At 54.5% G+C, this 15,569-nt stretch overlaps 1 protein-coding gene across 1 annotated transcript in view; it reads right to left on the reverse strand.

Annotated features, from left to right (window-relative positions):
• ACVR1B (activin A receptor type 1B) overlaps positions 1 to 15,569 on the reverse strand; it is a 43,657-nt gene that overhangs the window by 18,129 nt on the left and 9,959 nt on the right. The window contains exons 2-3 of the mRNA XM_055126516.1: positions 1,009 to 1,248; positions 418 to 666 (exon numbers count right to left, since the gene is read on the reverse strand). Coding sequence (XP_054982491.1) covers positions 418 to 666; positions 1,009 to 1,248 — 489 coding nt within the window. The remainder of the gene's footprint in view (positions 1 to 417; positions 667 to 1,008; positions 1,249 to 15,569) is intronic.

The raw sequence follows: 15,569 nt of genomic DNA on the forward strand, positions 1-15,569 counted from the left end.
AAGCCAATGATTCACCAGAGCCCAGCCCCGGCCCTCCCTGCTGCCCCCTCCCCGTGACTGTGCAGGGGTCAATGATTAGCTAGGCCAGCGCAGGCCCGGCACACTCCTGCTCTCCAAGGGCCCTGAGAGGGCGCACCCGCTGCTCAGGTGGAACCAGCCCCGCTCCCCGGGCACAAGGCGGCCAGGCCCGCTCCAGCCAGGCTCCTGCACTTGACTTCGGAACCCCAGGGAAGGGAAGACAGGTGTGAGCCCATTGTCTTATCTTACTGCATGCCCGACTCCAAGAGGCCAGGAATCATAAAGCCGAATGACTCAACGCTAGTGGCAACTAGTGCAAGGCCGATCTGCACCACCACGGTCCCGCCCTGCTGGGAAACGGCGAGGGGCCAATGACAGACGCGGGCCCCAGAGCCACACCTGAGCCAGAGCCTGACGTGGAGAGATCGTAGACGAGATCCTGCAGCGTCTTATCTTTGGAGAGGCACATCTCACACGAGGGGTCCTCCATGTCCAGCCTCTGGCGGTTGTGGTAGACGCGCTGGTGGTAGTTGATGACCAGGAAAACAGTGATGATGATGAGGAAGAGGAGGAACACGGGGCCGGCAATAATGCCCACCAGCTCCACGGGGCCCCACATGGAAGGACGCTCGGACTCCTTGAGGTGACCTGGGTCAAGCGAGAAAGGAGGAGAGACCAGAGTGAGATCAGGGACAGCAGTGGTCTGGTGGCCCCCGGCCCCCGCCCGGCAAAGACACCCACCCTGCCAGGCCCGTGTGCTAGAGCGCCCTCCGCGTCACTCTGCCCGGTCTCTTCCTCTCCTCTCATGCCCCCAGGAATTGTGAGGGGAAGAGGCGGCCTGCCAGGGGGTGACACAACCAGGCTCTGTCCACCGTCCTTTCCCAAATCCTGCGCATCCCAGCAAGCAACTCCCTGCACGCGGCTCTGGGGGCCGTCCCTGGGGGCCGTCCCAAGGGGCGGGGGCCGAGGAGAGCGGGAGGGCGCACTCACCGCTGGGCACGCGCAGGTCGATCCTGTTGCAGAAGTCGGTGTAGCAGCAGTGGGTGTTGCGCAGGTCCTCGGAGCTGAGGCAGTAGAAGGGCTTCCCGGCCGGGACCAGCTCCACCTTGGGGATGCAGGTGCGCACGTGGTGCTCCAGCCCGTCCAGGTTGAAGATGGACACCATGCAGGCGCCGTCCGTCTCGCACGTGTAGTTGGCCTGCAGGCAGCTGGTGCAGGCACAGAGCAGAGCTGCAGGGGAGGGGCAGGCGTCAGGGCGAGGCGAGAGCTTGTCCCCAGTCCTCCCCAGAGTCCGCAACCCCGGGCCAGAAAGAGGATCCCTGGGGGGGGGGAGCACGGCCGGCTCCCCGCTGTTCCCTAGCAAGGCCCTGGGGCCTGCCTTTTCCTTCTACCAGCTCTATTCCGTGACTCGAGAAACAGAAACTGTCTTTTGAACTTACCAATAATTAGAATTTTTTTCCTTTCCTTTTTGCAGGGCTAGGAACAGAATCCAGGACCTCATACGTACAACGCCACGGGCTCTAACACTGGGTTCCCTACCGGCCTTTACTGTCATTATTTGATGTCTGGGAGAGAAATCTTCCCTAACATGCAGCTGCTGAGTTCAAGGAGAATGTGGGCACGTGCCTTCTGCGGCCCCCCCTTCAGCCCTGAGACCCCCGGAACCATCCTCCTCCCCAGGCGCCTCTGCCCTCTGCACTCTGCCCTGAGCCCCCCAAGTTCCCCCGCCCCTGCAGTCCTTACAGGCCTTTGCAATTCCGTTTAAACATCGCTCCCTCTGAAACGCTTCCCCTGGCCAACCAACACTCCTCTGCCCTTCAATTCGTGTCCCCTCATGAGAAACAGAAAGAATGTCCTCCGGAGCAGATAATATTAGGGCCTACCTCATAAAGTTATTGAGGATTAGATGAGCTAATGCATAAAATGGGCTCAATAAATTTAGCCCACTCTGGAAGGCACCTGGGCATCACTTAGAGGATTTAGCCGCATTTCGGCCCCAACAGGCAGTGGACACGATCACCCCTGGAGGAGCGGCCGGCTGGTGTGCGTGACTCGTCAGCCTGCGCTGCTGATAGGAAATGACCGTACGCGAATCTGGCGCCTCCCGCCAGCTCGGCAGCCCTGGCATCTGGAATCCTTTATTTAACTGCCCAACAGGAATAGCACAGACAGCAACAGTTGGCTCTCCCGCACCGTCGCCCATGCGCGAGGCCGTCCTGCCCTCGGGCCTGCCGAGAGCCGCTCTGGCCCTTGCTCCCCTGGGCTGGCGGCAGGAGGGCCCGCCCGAGTCCTGCACTGGACTCGGACCTACGGGGGTATCAAGTGCGAATCTCTGACACGCAGGCCCAAAGTGACCCTTGCGGCCAGGCCCCAGGGAAATCGGTTTCGCCCCTTTAGACTGAACAGTCTGACGTTCTCTCCCCTCCAAAGCCCGGCGGGCACTTTGCCCGCTCCCCAAAGCCCAAGACGGGCCCTCAACGCCTCTGGTCTCCCACACGAGACACGGCCTGGCCTATGTGCAAAACATATGCTCGGCCTGTTGAGCTACCCCTGCAGCCCCGAAGCAGGCGCCATTTAGAGGAAGGTCCAGATTATAAGAAGAATCTAAGGGGCCGGAGCGGTAGTACAGCAGACAGGAGGTTCTTGCCTTGCACACGATCCAGGTTTGATGTCCAGCTCTGTATGACCCCCGAGCACCACCAGGAATAATTTCCAAGTGCAAATGATTTCTAAGTCCCCCCCGCCCCCCAAAAAATACTGGGGCCATACCTGGTAGTGCTCAGGGTTACTCCTGGCTCTGCACTCAGAACCACTCCTGGCGGTACTTGGGGGACCACATGGGATGCTGGGGATTGAACCTGGGTTGGCCACACGCAAGGCAAGTTAAGTGCCTTACCCACCGTGCTATTGCTCTGCACCGCCCCCCCCCCAAGATTTTAAGAGGTAAATTCCTTCTAAATTTCAATTCCAACTCCGGCAGACAGGCCTAAGGAAGCGCCTCATCCCCCTCCCCATGTATTTTCCTTTGCGCTCTCACTCTCTCCCCCTCCCTCTCTCACCTTCTTCCCCTCTCTCTCTTTCTTCTGGCTAACTTAAATGCCTACTGCAACTCTCAGAAGACTGTCCAGACCTCTGCCACTCTCCCTGGCACCTGACCCACTGGCCGCCGAGTGCCAGCAGGACCCGCAGCTACAAAGGGGCTCCCGGTGGCGAGCGGCACCTCTCAGGGCGCGAGCTGTGACTTCCGGCAAAGAAAATAGCAGCGGGTCTATTTTAGGAAGCAAGAAGGGAAACGACAACTCCAGGAGGGCTATTCTGAGCACAGCAGGACACAGGGCCAGACCGGCGGCCGCCTTTGGAGAGAAGGCTCCCCTGGAGCCCGGGGCCAGGAGGCTCACTCCAGGTCCTCCTCTCCCCGGGCTGTTCCCGGCCCCTTCAGTGATTCACTCTGGCGAGTGAACACACCCACTCGTGGCTCATTATTTTTGGGAAGTACTTAAACAATCTTAGGGTAAGACAGGAAAAAACAGAAAATGGTGAAATCTATGCTAGACAGGACCAAGATCGGAACTGGGAGCCGGGCCGTGGGGCTCTGATAAGGAACCAGGCAAGTCCCCAATCTATCAGGGTCTGGCTGCCCAATCTGACACCCGCCACCCAGGGCCAAGCGCCGAGGCCCTGGAGCTCTCCTGCTTCCACTGCACCTCACGGGTGAGAAAGACAGTTGGGGACACACCCCCCCCAGAGTCTGGCCTGCAAGGACCCAGGCACAGGTACTAGTCAGCCCCTTTCCCAACCCAGTGTTCTAACATGTAAAACAGGACGGTTAACAGTGACACCCCCGCGCCCCGCATGCAGGGGCTCCTCACGTGGCTCAGATGGCACCTCATGCGGCTCCCCGCAGAGCAGCGCCAGATACAGGACCCCTGGGTGCAGTGCTCAGAAAGACCAAAACGAACGAAAAAGTCACAGGACTGTGCAAGGATGTGAATTAACATATTCCAAAGTGCTCAGCAAGTAAATGCTCAATAAATCTTAATCCTGCCTCTAAATGTAACACACACACACACACACACACACACACACACACACACTCTCTCACGTCAAGTGTGTCTGTTCAACCACTAATTAGGAAGTGGCAAGTTGTAGCAAGATCCCGGCAAGAGGCTACTGCCGGGCCTCCGCTCTGCCCGTCACTGGTCACGTGGGCCTGCCCTGGGCCGGCGCCTTCCTTCCTCGTCAGTGCCCAGAAAGAAGGGCTGAACTATATGACCTCTACAACTGTCCCGCTGAAATCTGAATCCAGTTTTGTTTTTTGATTTTATTTTTGATTTTTAGGCCGTGCCTGTGTCCAGGGCTTCTGGCTCCGCGCGGGGACCACTCCTAGAGCTGCTCTGGGACCGCATGTGGTGCCAGGGACTGAACGGGACCAGCCACAAGCAAAGCAAGTGCCGCACTCCTCAACAATCTCTCTGGGCCCCAGTTTTGTTTTTATTTTATTTTATTTTTTTATTTTTTGCTTTTTGGGTCACACCCGGCAATGCACAGGGGTTACTCCTGGCTCTGCACTCAGGAATCACCCCTGGCGGTGCTCAGGGGACCATATGGGATGCTGGGAATCGAACCAGGGTTGACCGCGTGCAAGGCAAACACCCTACCCGCTGTGCTATCACTCCAGCCCCCCCAGTTTTGTTTTTAGTTTGTGATTTAGATTCACATCTGAATCACTGATGTACCTTTTCCTGAATTTCCAAATCAGACCTTAATGGAGGGGCCGGAGAAAAATCCAGAGGGGGCCCCCCACCCCCACGCTGGGTCCCCAGAACCACACGTGGCTGCCTTCCGGAGTGGCCCAGGAACAAACCCTGAGCACGGTCTCCAACAAAACAAAATCAATGTAAACCAAAAACAATATGAAAGGGCAGCACTCAGGCTATTCCTCTGCTAGTGCTCATTTCCACTGCAACAAAGGGAGCATCTAAGTATCTGAGCGGGGCCAGAGACCTAATCCAGGGATTAAGGAGCCTGCCTTGCACTCAGCAGACTCAGACTCAATCCCTGGTTTCAATCCCAGCACCGTATACAGTCCCCTGAGCACCAACACATGTGATCCCGCAGCACAGAGCTGGGAGTGAGCCCCGAGCACTGCTAGCGGGGGCGCAAAGGGTATCTGAAAACACCATCAATTTACTAACACAGAGTCACATTCACCCAAGGGTGAATCTATGAAAGCTCTACCTGGGCCCAGTGGTGACAGGAAGCTGTGAGTCCCACCCCAGTGCTGCCCCCGGGCACCACACCCAGCCCAGCAATGCCGCTCTTCAGGACCCCTGGCGGTCCCCAGCCAGCCCAGCCCAGCGGCAGCAACAGAGGGGCCCGGTGGGGGGCGAGTCCTCCCTGCACTAATAACAGCCCTCTTTGAATCTGTCCCGGCAGCCCACACACGCGCACAGAAAGTGCACGCTCAGCCCCTCCTACTCTCGTGCCGAGGGGGAGGCAGGAACAGAACCCTCGGAGGGGTGCAGGAGTCTCGCCGTGCTGCCTTGCTCTGCATGTGCCCAAGTTTCAAGTCCTGGCCCCACTCTGGTCTCCTGAGCACGGGCACCAATGGGCACGGCCCCGGGCCCCAAACAGCGAAGCCCAATCCCACAAGCAGAGCCTCCTGTGTGGTGTGGGCGGGGCCACAACTGGTCGTGCTTGGGGGCTCTGGCTCCCCACAAGGGTGAAGGAATTGTGGTGCCCGGCACTGCCCATGTACGGCAAGGCCTTGGTCCCCGAGCTCTCGCACGGTGTTCTGTTTCCGCCAGGTTAGCCTAACCGGGATACTTGGCAGATCTGAACGTGCTTCCTGGGTGGGATCCCAAGGCCGTCCCTGCAAACCTGACTCACGCAGGACGTGCTCTGGGGGAGTCTGACTGGCCCCAGCCTGGGCAGTCCCATCCGAGTGGGCCGTTACGGGGACAAGCTCACAGTCCCCTGCACTGGGCCCAGGCCTGTTCTCTCTCGCCCACTGCAAGAAGCTGCCAGGACATCTCGAGTGCAGGGAGGGCGACTGGGGATTCTCGAGACGCGCCTGAGACCACCCCACCGGGGACAGGCGGGGGAAGAGCGCAGGCAACAGCCCCAACAGGCCAGTGGCACACGGCAATGCCAGGACTTGGGGCTTATGTTAACTGCTCACTGGGGCGGGAACATGGTCCAAGAGCACGGGAGGCCATGAGTTACCGCCTCAGGACCTCAGGGCCTCGGGCACGGCCAGGTACGGCTTCAGTGGTCCTGAGTCCCATCAGCACTGCCGCAGAAGAATCTCATCAAGGTCTTTTGAAAGTCCAAGTGTTTCTCACTCATAAGCATTGTTTCCTCCTAAGGAAGTTCCGAACTCTCCGACTAGCCTTACCGATACACCACTGCCACCCCCCAAGGGCTGTGGCTGTCTCTGGTGCTACGGCCCTTGTTCCTCCAGACCCACCAGCACGGCGGCCACTATCTCCCACGATTCTCCTGCAAAGATCAAGAGCGACCGTTTAACCAAACAAGACTTCTGGCGGAAGAAAGAAAGGACTATTCCTCTCTACTCTGACTCTGGCTGAATGCTAGGGGGCCCACAAAGTCACGTGCTTAAAAAAAAAAAAGGCCATATAGGTCATACGCGATAAACTTTCAAAACAGGAGGAAAAACTTCGTTCCCGTTTCCACAACCACATAACAGATTACCCCAAGAGGCGTCCACATGAACTCTGGGGTCAGGAGTGTGTGTAGGGCACGTCAGGTGGTCTCCACGGCACAGAATCTGGGTCTTCAGATGCAAGGCTCAGCCGGAGGCTCCGCCACCCAGAGCTGAGGCACTGGTGCTGGCTGTGGCAGGCCTGGGCTCCTCCTCCCCTAAGCTTCCCCAGCAGCCCCTCGGTGGAGGCATGCTGACTGGTGTCCGGGGGGGCAAGGTCCCAGAAGAGTGAACTGGGCAGAAACCATCTTCTTTCTGGGGCGTAGCCTTGAAGTCACAGAGCAAGTCATCCCCCCAGGGTGGAAGGAGTCACATCCCCATCCAAGTTAAAGGGGGGTGTTGCTGGAGTGATAGCACAGAGGGTAGGGCGTTTGTTTGCCTTGCACGAGGCCGACCCGAGTTCGATTCCCAGCATCCCATGTGGTCCCCCAAGCACTGCCAGGAGTGATTTCCTGAGTGCAAAGCCAGGAGTAACCCCTGTGCATCACCGGGTGTGACCCAAAAAAGAAAAAAAAAGGGTGTGTGTGTGGGGGGGCATAGAGTCATCTGCCACGTAGTTCTTTTATCGGCTCGAAACATCCTGTGCCTTTCAGAGTTTTAAATTCACAGGCCACTGGGGCCGGAGCAACAGTGCAGCAGGAGAGGCACTTGCCTCGCACACGCTGGCCCGAGGTTCGAGGTTCGATCTCGAGCAGCACACTTGGTTGAGCCCTGCCAGGAGTGGCCCCTGCGCGCAGTCAGGGGTAAGGCCAGAAAACCACTGGGTGTGGCCCCCAAACCAAAAGAAAGACAAAACTTTAGAACCCAAATTCAACGTAAACCAAATACGAACACAGGACTGGTCTAAATCCAGCCGACTGGAGAAGTGTCTAATAGCCACAAGATGTGCGTTTCAAAGGCACTTTGGGATGTATATTTCCAAAGAATGCTTCCCAATTAAAATGAGAAATAATTCTTTTGGTTTCTTGGCTATCTCCTCTATCACTGAGAGCACCTTTTGGGAAATATAATTATACAGAGATTAATAGCCTCAACTCAGGGGTCAGACAGCCTAAGACCGAATCCTGACCCCATTACTTTGGCGGAGCAACACAGGGCAAGTTTCTTATGTGCACGAGCCTCAGCTGCCCAATTAATAAGTAAGGTGGGGGTGAGGCCTCCTTCCCGGATCAGGAGGCCCCTGGAATCTAATCGCTGGTGCACACAGCCCTCGGCAAACAGCGCACGGAGTTTAGCATACTGCAGCGTCAGGCATTCCGCGGGCTTCTCTGGAGGGTCTCCCAACTTTTAGTGCCTTTAAATAGCGCCCATCTTTCATTACTGAGAGAATCTCCCGCAGCTTAAAAACATCACTATCAGGGCTGGAGCAATAGCACAGTGGGTAGGGTATTTGCCTTGCACGCAGCCGACCTGGGTTCGACTCCCAGCATCCCATATGGTTATCCAAGCACCACCAGGAGTGATTCCTGAGTGCAACCCCTGAGCATTGCTGGGTGTGACCCAAAAAGCAAACAAAAAAACAAAACAAAACAAAAACCCACATTGTTATCCACACATCAATAAGTGCCAAGTCTTAATACTCATCAAATACTCAGTTAAAAGATTCTCTATCATCTCCAAATAAATAAAGAGGTTGGTTTGCTCAAAACAGTCTTCTCACTGCACTTACCTGACAGGCATTTTTGTTTTGCCTTTGGGTCTCTCCCAGCAGTGCTCACGGATCATGAGGTCTGGGGATCAAACTTGGGGCTCCCACATGCAAGGCATGTGCTCCAATCCTTTGGGTGTTCTCTTGGGTCCCAGGTCTCTGAAGCCTCTCTTACCCTACAGGTTTTCCCTTCACACTGCTAGTTCTCCATGAAGGAACCAGCCCATCTGTCCCATACTTGACTGTCCTGGATTTTACTGACTCATGGCATCATTTATATATTCCTTTTCCCCATAATTTCTATAAATCACCAGTTCTGGAAGTCTGGTCTGACTTGAGTTTGATCTTTTGGCTAGAATATTCACTATCAGTGTGAGTGCAGCTGCCCCTTAAAGCACCAAGGGATTAGGAATGCCAGCCTTCACCAAGGGATCAGGAACGCCAGCCTTCACCAAGGGATCAGGAATGCCAGCCTTCACCAAGGGATCAGGAATGCCAGCCTTCACCAAGGGATCAGGAACGCCAGCCTTCACCAAGGGATCAGGAATGCCAGCCTTCACAATGCCCCCCACCCCCACTGGGATCATGCACAACTTCTGACTGTCCCAAAACGTTACTGCTGACCCCTGGTACCAAGAGAGGACCACCAGGCAACCATGTTTCCTCATTAAAACTTTTTTCAAACCCCAAAGAAATATATAATAAGAGGTTGAAGGCTTTGATTTCCTGCCCCAGAGATAATTACTGTTACATGTTTGGTGTCTTTTCCTCCAGGGTCTCCTAGGTATACTATTTATAACAGGAATTTTGTTTTGCAACCTTGGCAATGATAATAAGAGAGATGAGAACCTGAATTGTTCACTATAGACTATTATTACATACGAACTCTGAGATGAGCCAATACAATCTCTGTCCAAATTCCTGCTGGAGGGGCTGGAGAGACAGTACCAGGGGCATCTGGCTGTGACACAGCTGACCCGCTTCCATCCCTTCTGTTCTCAGTACCACGTATGGTTCCGATGGCATCACAGGAGATACGCCTGAGCACCAGAGCGTTGCCCGACCTTTCCACCCTTAAAACAAAATCCCAATGGACTTTACTGTGATGTAAAAGGGGACATTAGAATCCACAGGGAAGAGCAAGTTAATCTGCTCTCAATACTGGTTAATCAGTGCCCCGAAAGTAAACACGACAAAGCTTAAGAACTGACACTTGCAAATCCAAAACTTACCACACAGCTAGCTACCAGAACCGGGAATACAGTATGATACTGGCGTTAAGCACAGACATACAGGTCAATGGGACAGACTGACATTTCAGAAACAAACCTACACATCTATGATCAACTAATTTCCTCCTTTCTGGGGGCCACACACCCCCCTCTTGGCTTGGAATCCAGGCTTCAGTGACCGAGCTCGGGTCCCCTGCAAGTCAAGCACGCAGCCCTGCCCAGCAAGCTCTCTCCAGGTCCTGATCAACCGCTTTGTTGCTGTTGTTTGGAGGTGGGGTGGGGCACACCCTGCAGTGCTCAGGGGACATCTGGGGTGCTGGGGATCCAACCCAGGTCAGCCATGTGCCAGGCAGACACCCTACCCACCGTACTATTGCTCTGGCCCCAAGATCAATTAATTTTTAACTGGAGTGTTGAAAATATTCAAGGGTGAAACTAGTCTTCAAAAAAATGGCCGGGGAATAAGAAAAAGAATGAAGTTGGACGCTTACTCCTAACACATGCAAGAATAAACTCAAACTCTATCAAAGACCTAAAATTTCTATAATTTTGTTTTAGAGGCACACCCTGCAGTGCTTAGGGGCCAGGCTGGAGGTGTTGGGGGAACATCTGCCACACTGGGATTTAAGCAACTGCCATGGCCACCGCTGCATGCTGTGAAGTGCCCGAGCTTCCATATCTCTTTGACCCTAACACGTCTACAGTTTTAAATAAAATAGGTTAAATCTTCATGAGTTTGAACTGGGGTGGGGGGGATTGTTTCTTATATTACATATCATATCAAAAACACAAACTAAAGAAAACTTGATCAAAATTAAAAATATTTGTGATGTGGCCGACCCGGGTTCAATTCCCAGCATCCCATATGGTCCCCTGAGCACTGCCAGAAGTAATTCCTGAGTGCAGAGCCAGGAGTAACCCCTGTGCATCACCGGCGTGACCAAAATAAATAAATAAATAAATAAATAAATGTTTGTATACTACAGGGCAGAATCAAGACAGAGAAAAGAGAAGAACAGAATGGGAGAAATTATTTGTTAATCATATATCTAATAATGGTCTAGTACCCAAATACATAAGGAAGTCTCACAACCAAACAACAAAAGTTAAAAAGGAAAGGACTTAGTGCACCAAAGAAATAGTACAGCAGGGAGGGTGCTTGGCCCACCTGTGCCGACCCCAGTGAGAAGCCCCCCGGCTGCTCCGCGCGTTGCCAGGTGCGGCTCTCACAGTAGAGCAGGGTCAGGTGTGCCCCAAGCACAAGAACCCAATAATTAAAACACGTACACAGGGGCTGGAGTGATAGCACAGCGGGTAGGGTGTTTGCCTTGCACGCGGCCAACCCGGGTTCGATCCCCGGCATCCCATATGGTCCCCCAAGCACCGCCAGGAGTAATTCCTGAGTGCAGAGCCAGGAGTAACCCCTGAGCATCGCTGGGTGTGACCCAAAAAGCAAAAAAAAAAAAAAAAAACACATACACAAATTTCTTCAAAGACACACAAATGGCCAAAAGCTCATGCGAAGGTGCTCCACGGCATCGCAAACGCCAGTCCCAGAGAGACTGGGACTGAGCGGCCACCGCACAGCCCTGGAGAAAGGCACAGGGAAGGGGCAGCCAGCGCGCAGAGCCAGCGCTCACCTGCCCGGTGTGGGTGAGGCCCTGGGTTCGAGCCCTGGCACCACCAAGAATATTTAAAAGTAAAAATTTGAAGAAGGCTGAAAAAAGAAACCCAGTGAGTGTTAATGGAGACTCTGAAACAGGAACCCTGATCGTTGGCAGGGCTGGAAAAAGGTGGAGCCGCTGTGGAAAATAGATGGTTTCTCACTAAACACAGAATTCCTGAAAACTGTTCAAACTCAAACATAAACACTCACGAAAGCTCTACGTGCAACAGTCAAAACACGGGAGCGGGCTGGGGAGACTGCTCAGAGGGCTGTGCGCACGCCTGGCGCGCACGAGGCCCAGGCTGGATCCTCTACACAATCCCCCAGCATCACCCGGAGAGACCCCCAAACCAGACCAAAACAACAAAGAAAGTGGTAACAGCCCGAATGGCCCTCGGAGAGTAAAGGGAAAAGCACAACGTGATATGACGACGGCGCCTTACTCGACCGTAAGGAAGCAAACTAGGCCGGGAAACAAGCTCAGCGGAAGAGAGCGTGTCGCACTGACGCTCGGCCTGGGGTTCCCTCCCCACCACTAAGCACACCCCTAGCGGCCCCCCATCACTGCACATTACAAGTTCTGAACCCCTACGGTGGTGTCCCAGCACGGTCGGGGGTGGCAGCCATAGAAAACATAATTACTGACTTTATTACAAAATGGATGAATGTTGGAAATACTAGGTTAAGTGAAAGAAGCCACATACTCTGATTCCATTTATACAAAATATCCCCAAAGCGTATGAGCAGTTGTTCAGTCTGGGTGGTGGGGGTTAGGTGGGGAGTTTAAAGGGCTACAGGATTTTCCTTGGTTTTACTTTGGTTTGGGGAGGGGGCCACACTCAATGATGCTCAGGGGACCGTATGGGATGGTGCCCTACCTTGTCTGCTGTCACTCAGGCTCCAAGGGCTATGGGATTTTCAGGTTCTGAGGCCACAGAGGTGACTTGAGGGCTGGAGGGCCTGCTCTGCAAGTTCAGGCTTCAGATTCAAGCCCCCAGGAGCACCAGGAGTGACCCCTAAGCACCTAGCTGGAAGTAGTACAAAACACTTTTTTTGGGGGGGGGGCGCTCCCAAGCAGTGCTCATGGGTCTGGGGGCCACTCCTGGCAATATTTGGTTGATCACAAAAGACAACTCCATACAGAGCTGCTTGGGTCCTGTGGGGTCTGGGACCACCAGGGTCAGCCTGAGGTGCCAGGCTCTCAGCTTGGGCCTCAGTGATGAGAGCACGTGCCCAGACCCTAGTCACTTCCCCGACTGGCAGCCCGATAATTTGAGAGAGGGAAGGTGGCTTTGCCAGAGTGGCTGGCTCAGCTGTTACCCTTTGTTTTGTTTTTCATTGTTCTGGGCCACAACTGGCTGTGTTCAGGACTTCGTCAAGGCTGTGAACTCAGGGATCACTGCTGGTAGGCTGGGGGATCATAAAGGATGCCAGGGTGCAGACTCAGGTCACACACGCAGGGCGACTGCTTCACCTGTGCTCTACTGTATCTCTGGCCCCAGTTTTTATCCATCTTATATACATTTCTACATTTTATTTTTAAAGAGTTTCCACTGCTTTAAGACAGAAAGAGGACCAGAAAGACGGTACAAGGGGGAGGGTGCCTGCCTTACACACAGCTGACCCAGGTTCGAGCCTCAGCACCACATATGGTTCCCCAGCACCGCCAGGAGTGATCCCTAAGCACAGAGCCGAGAGTCAGCCCTGACCACTGCCAGTGTCATCCCAGCCGAAAAAGAAAGAAGAAAAAGAAAGGGGGGGCTGAGCGATGAGGCCCAATGGGCCGGGGTGCACCTTTGGCACGTGTAAAGTCCAGGTTTGATCCCAGCACTACACCTGCCCCCCAGCACTTCCAGAAGTAACCAAGCCCAGAGGCAGAGGCAGGAACATGAGCAACTCCAGGTGTGGACCAAACACAAACAGAAGGTCAGAGAGGAAAAGGGAAAGTTGTTCAGTGACCACTATGCTAAACAGTGGCCAGAATGTTTATGGAACTCCTGAATCCGACCTCAAAATGCAGTTTCTGGCACGAAACTGTTATCAAATAAGATTGTGTTTGTTGCTGCCAGTGGACAGCCAGGACAGGGGGTGTCGGTCAGTAACTGGGAGCTGACACGGTGCCCGTGGCCGAGCACTAAGAAAACCCTCGTGGCCTTCAAGCAGCACGAGCAGGGGCCGAGAGAGAACATGAGATGCGGTTCTGCACGCGACTGAGCCCGGGCCAATCCCCGACTCGGCACGGGGTCCCCTGCGTACTGCCGGGGGGCCCCAAACCCCAAGTAAGTGAAGCTGAGCAGCAGATGCTATCAGCAGAGAAATGTACATTTTACCAAGAAACGTCCTTCCACCTTCAATTCTCACCCAAATCAGGCTTTTTGTGGCTTTGGGCCACAGCTGGCAGGGCCTGGGGACACCACCCGATGGGGTGCTGGGTGTGGACCTGGGACCAGGCAGTGCCCTACCCTCTACACCACTGTGCCAGCCCCAAATCAGGCTGGAAAGCACATTCAGGGGAGAGGAACAAAGGGCCCAACAGGCTCTGCCTGCTGCTGACCGGGGCACTGCACGGGCACCCCAAGCACTCCACGGTGTGCGCCCCCCTCAGTGGTCAAGAGAACAAGCCCTGTGGGGGCTGGAAGCGGAGTTCAACTCTGACACTGCCGTGTTCACCCGCCCCACCCCTGCACGGCTGAGGGCAGACCCGGCGGCCCTCCTGGCCTGCTGAGCACTGCTTGGGAGTCCCCGCCCCTCCCTCAAATCAAAGCTCAGAGGAATAGCACAGGGGCCAGCACACGGCCCACGCCAAGCACAGTCCCGGGAGCTCTGCTGCCTGCGGCGCCCCCCACCACAGCTCGGGCGCCTCAACCAGGGGCGAGACCCTGGGCGGGCACCCAGACTGTGTGCACCTCCGCTAAAGGGGGTGTGCAGCTTTGGGTCAGCCGGACAACAGAAGCAGGGGAAGGGATAAAAACGAAATACAGATGCTGGAGCGATAGCACAGCGGGTAGGGCGTTTGCCTTGCACGCGGCCAACCCGGGTTTGAATCTGAACATCCCACAGGGTCCCCCAATCACCGCCAGGAGTAATTCCTGAGTGCATGAACCAGGAGTAACCTCTGTGCATCGCTGGGTGTGACCCAAAAAGCAAACAAAGCAAAACAAAAAAACCATGAAAACAAAGACCTCTCAGGTAAACAAGAGTCAACAAAATCACAGTTCAAATGTGTGGTTGGTGGAACCTAAAACAAAAGCCGAAGAACAAACAAACAAAATGTGCTGGTAAGGAAGCACCTATGTGGGAAAAACATGAATGGACTTAATAAAGGAAGCTATTCGCATGGGGGGAGGCACCCACACATCTAATAAGACCCCTGATAAACTTGGTATTTAATTCCAACCTGGGAAAAGGCCTCCGAGCGGGGTCTGCCTCGGAGAAAGGTGTGTGAGAGCCAGCTCCATGCTCTCTGGCCTGCGAACGGCCTTCCCGACACTCTGCTCAGACAAACCCAACCCTACAGAGCTGTTTAAACAAGTTCACCCTTAAGCCTCAGGTCTAGAGAATGAAAGCTTTGTTCTCACTCAAAAGAGACGTTTGATGTTTATGCTAAGGAGACCTGTCATTGCAACTTAATTTATGGCTGCCTGTAAATACCTGAGCCCCGGCGGGGCCCACCTGGGGCTGAGAGAATGCCCGGGCAGGAGGGAGACCAGCATCGAGGGGGCAGCGTTAGCGTCCAGGCCCTGCTGTGGAGTCAGTACCTCAAGGCCCTCCCGCCACCTGGCATTTTCCCTGTTTTAGTCTCTTTTGAACACGTAAAGCCACTCGGTTTTCTGTCTCTCAACAGGCATTTCCGGTTCCTGGCTCATCCGAGCAGGGGCTGAGATCTGCCAGGGATGTTTCGCGTCGCTTTCCCTGACCTCTTTACGATATGACGGCCGAGGGCAGAGAGCGCTACGTCACGGCTGAGAAGAGGGACGGAAACGATTGGGCCAAGCAACTGGGCCAACGGAGGAGGAGGGAAAAAATCAGCCAAGGCTGAGAATAAAACTAATGAGGTTGAAATGAAGTTCATTTGACTAAAATAAAATGGGTAGATGTTACAATAACCAGAGACAGAAGAGGTAAGGGAGATTATTACGTTATAGTAGCTCACAACATACAAAAAATGTCTTCAGGGCTGGAGCAATAGCACAGTGGGTAAGGCGTTTGCTTTTCACATGGCCAACCCAGGTCTGATTCCTAGCATCCCATACGGTCCCCTGAGCAAAGCCAGGAGTAACC

Source organism: Sorex araneus, chromosome 2, assembly GCF_027595985.1.
Source record: "Sorex araneus isolate mSorAra2 chromosome 2, mSorAra2.pri, whole genome shotgun sequence".
Classification (NCBI taxonomy): Eukaryota; Metazoa; Chordata; class Mammalia; order Eulipotyphla; family Soricidae; genus Sorex; species Sorex araneus.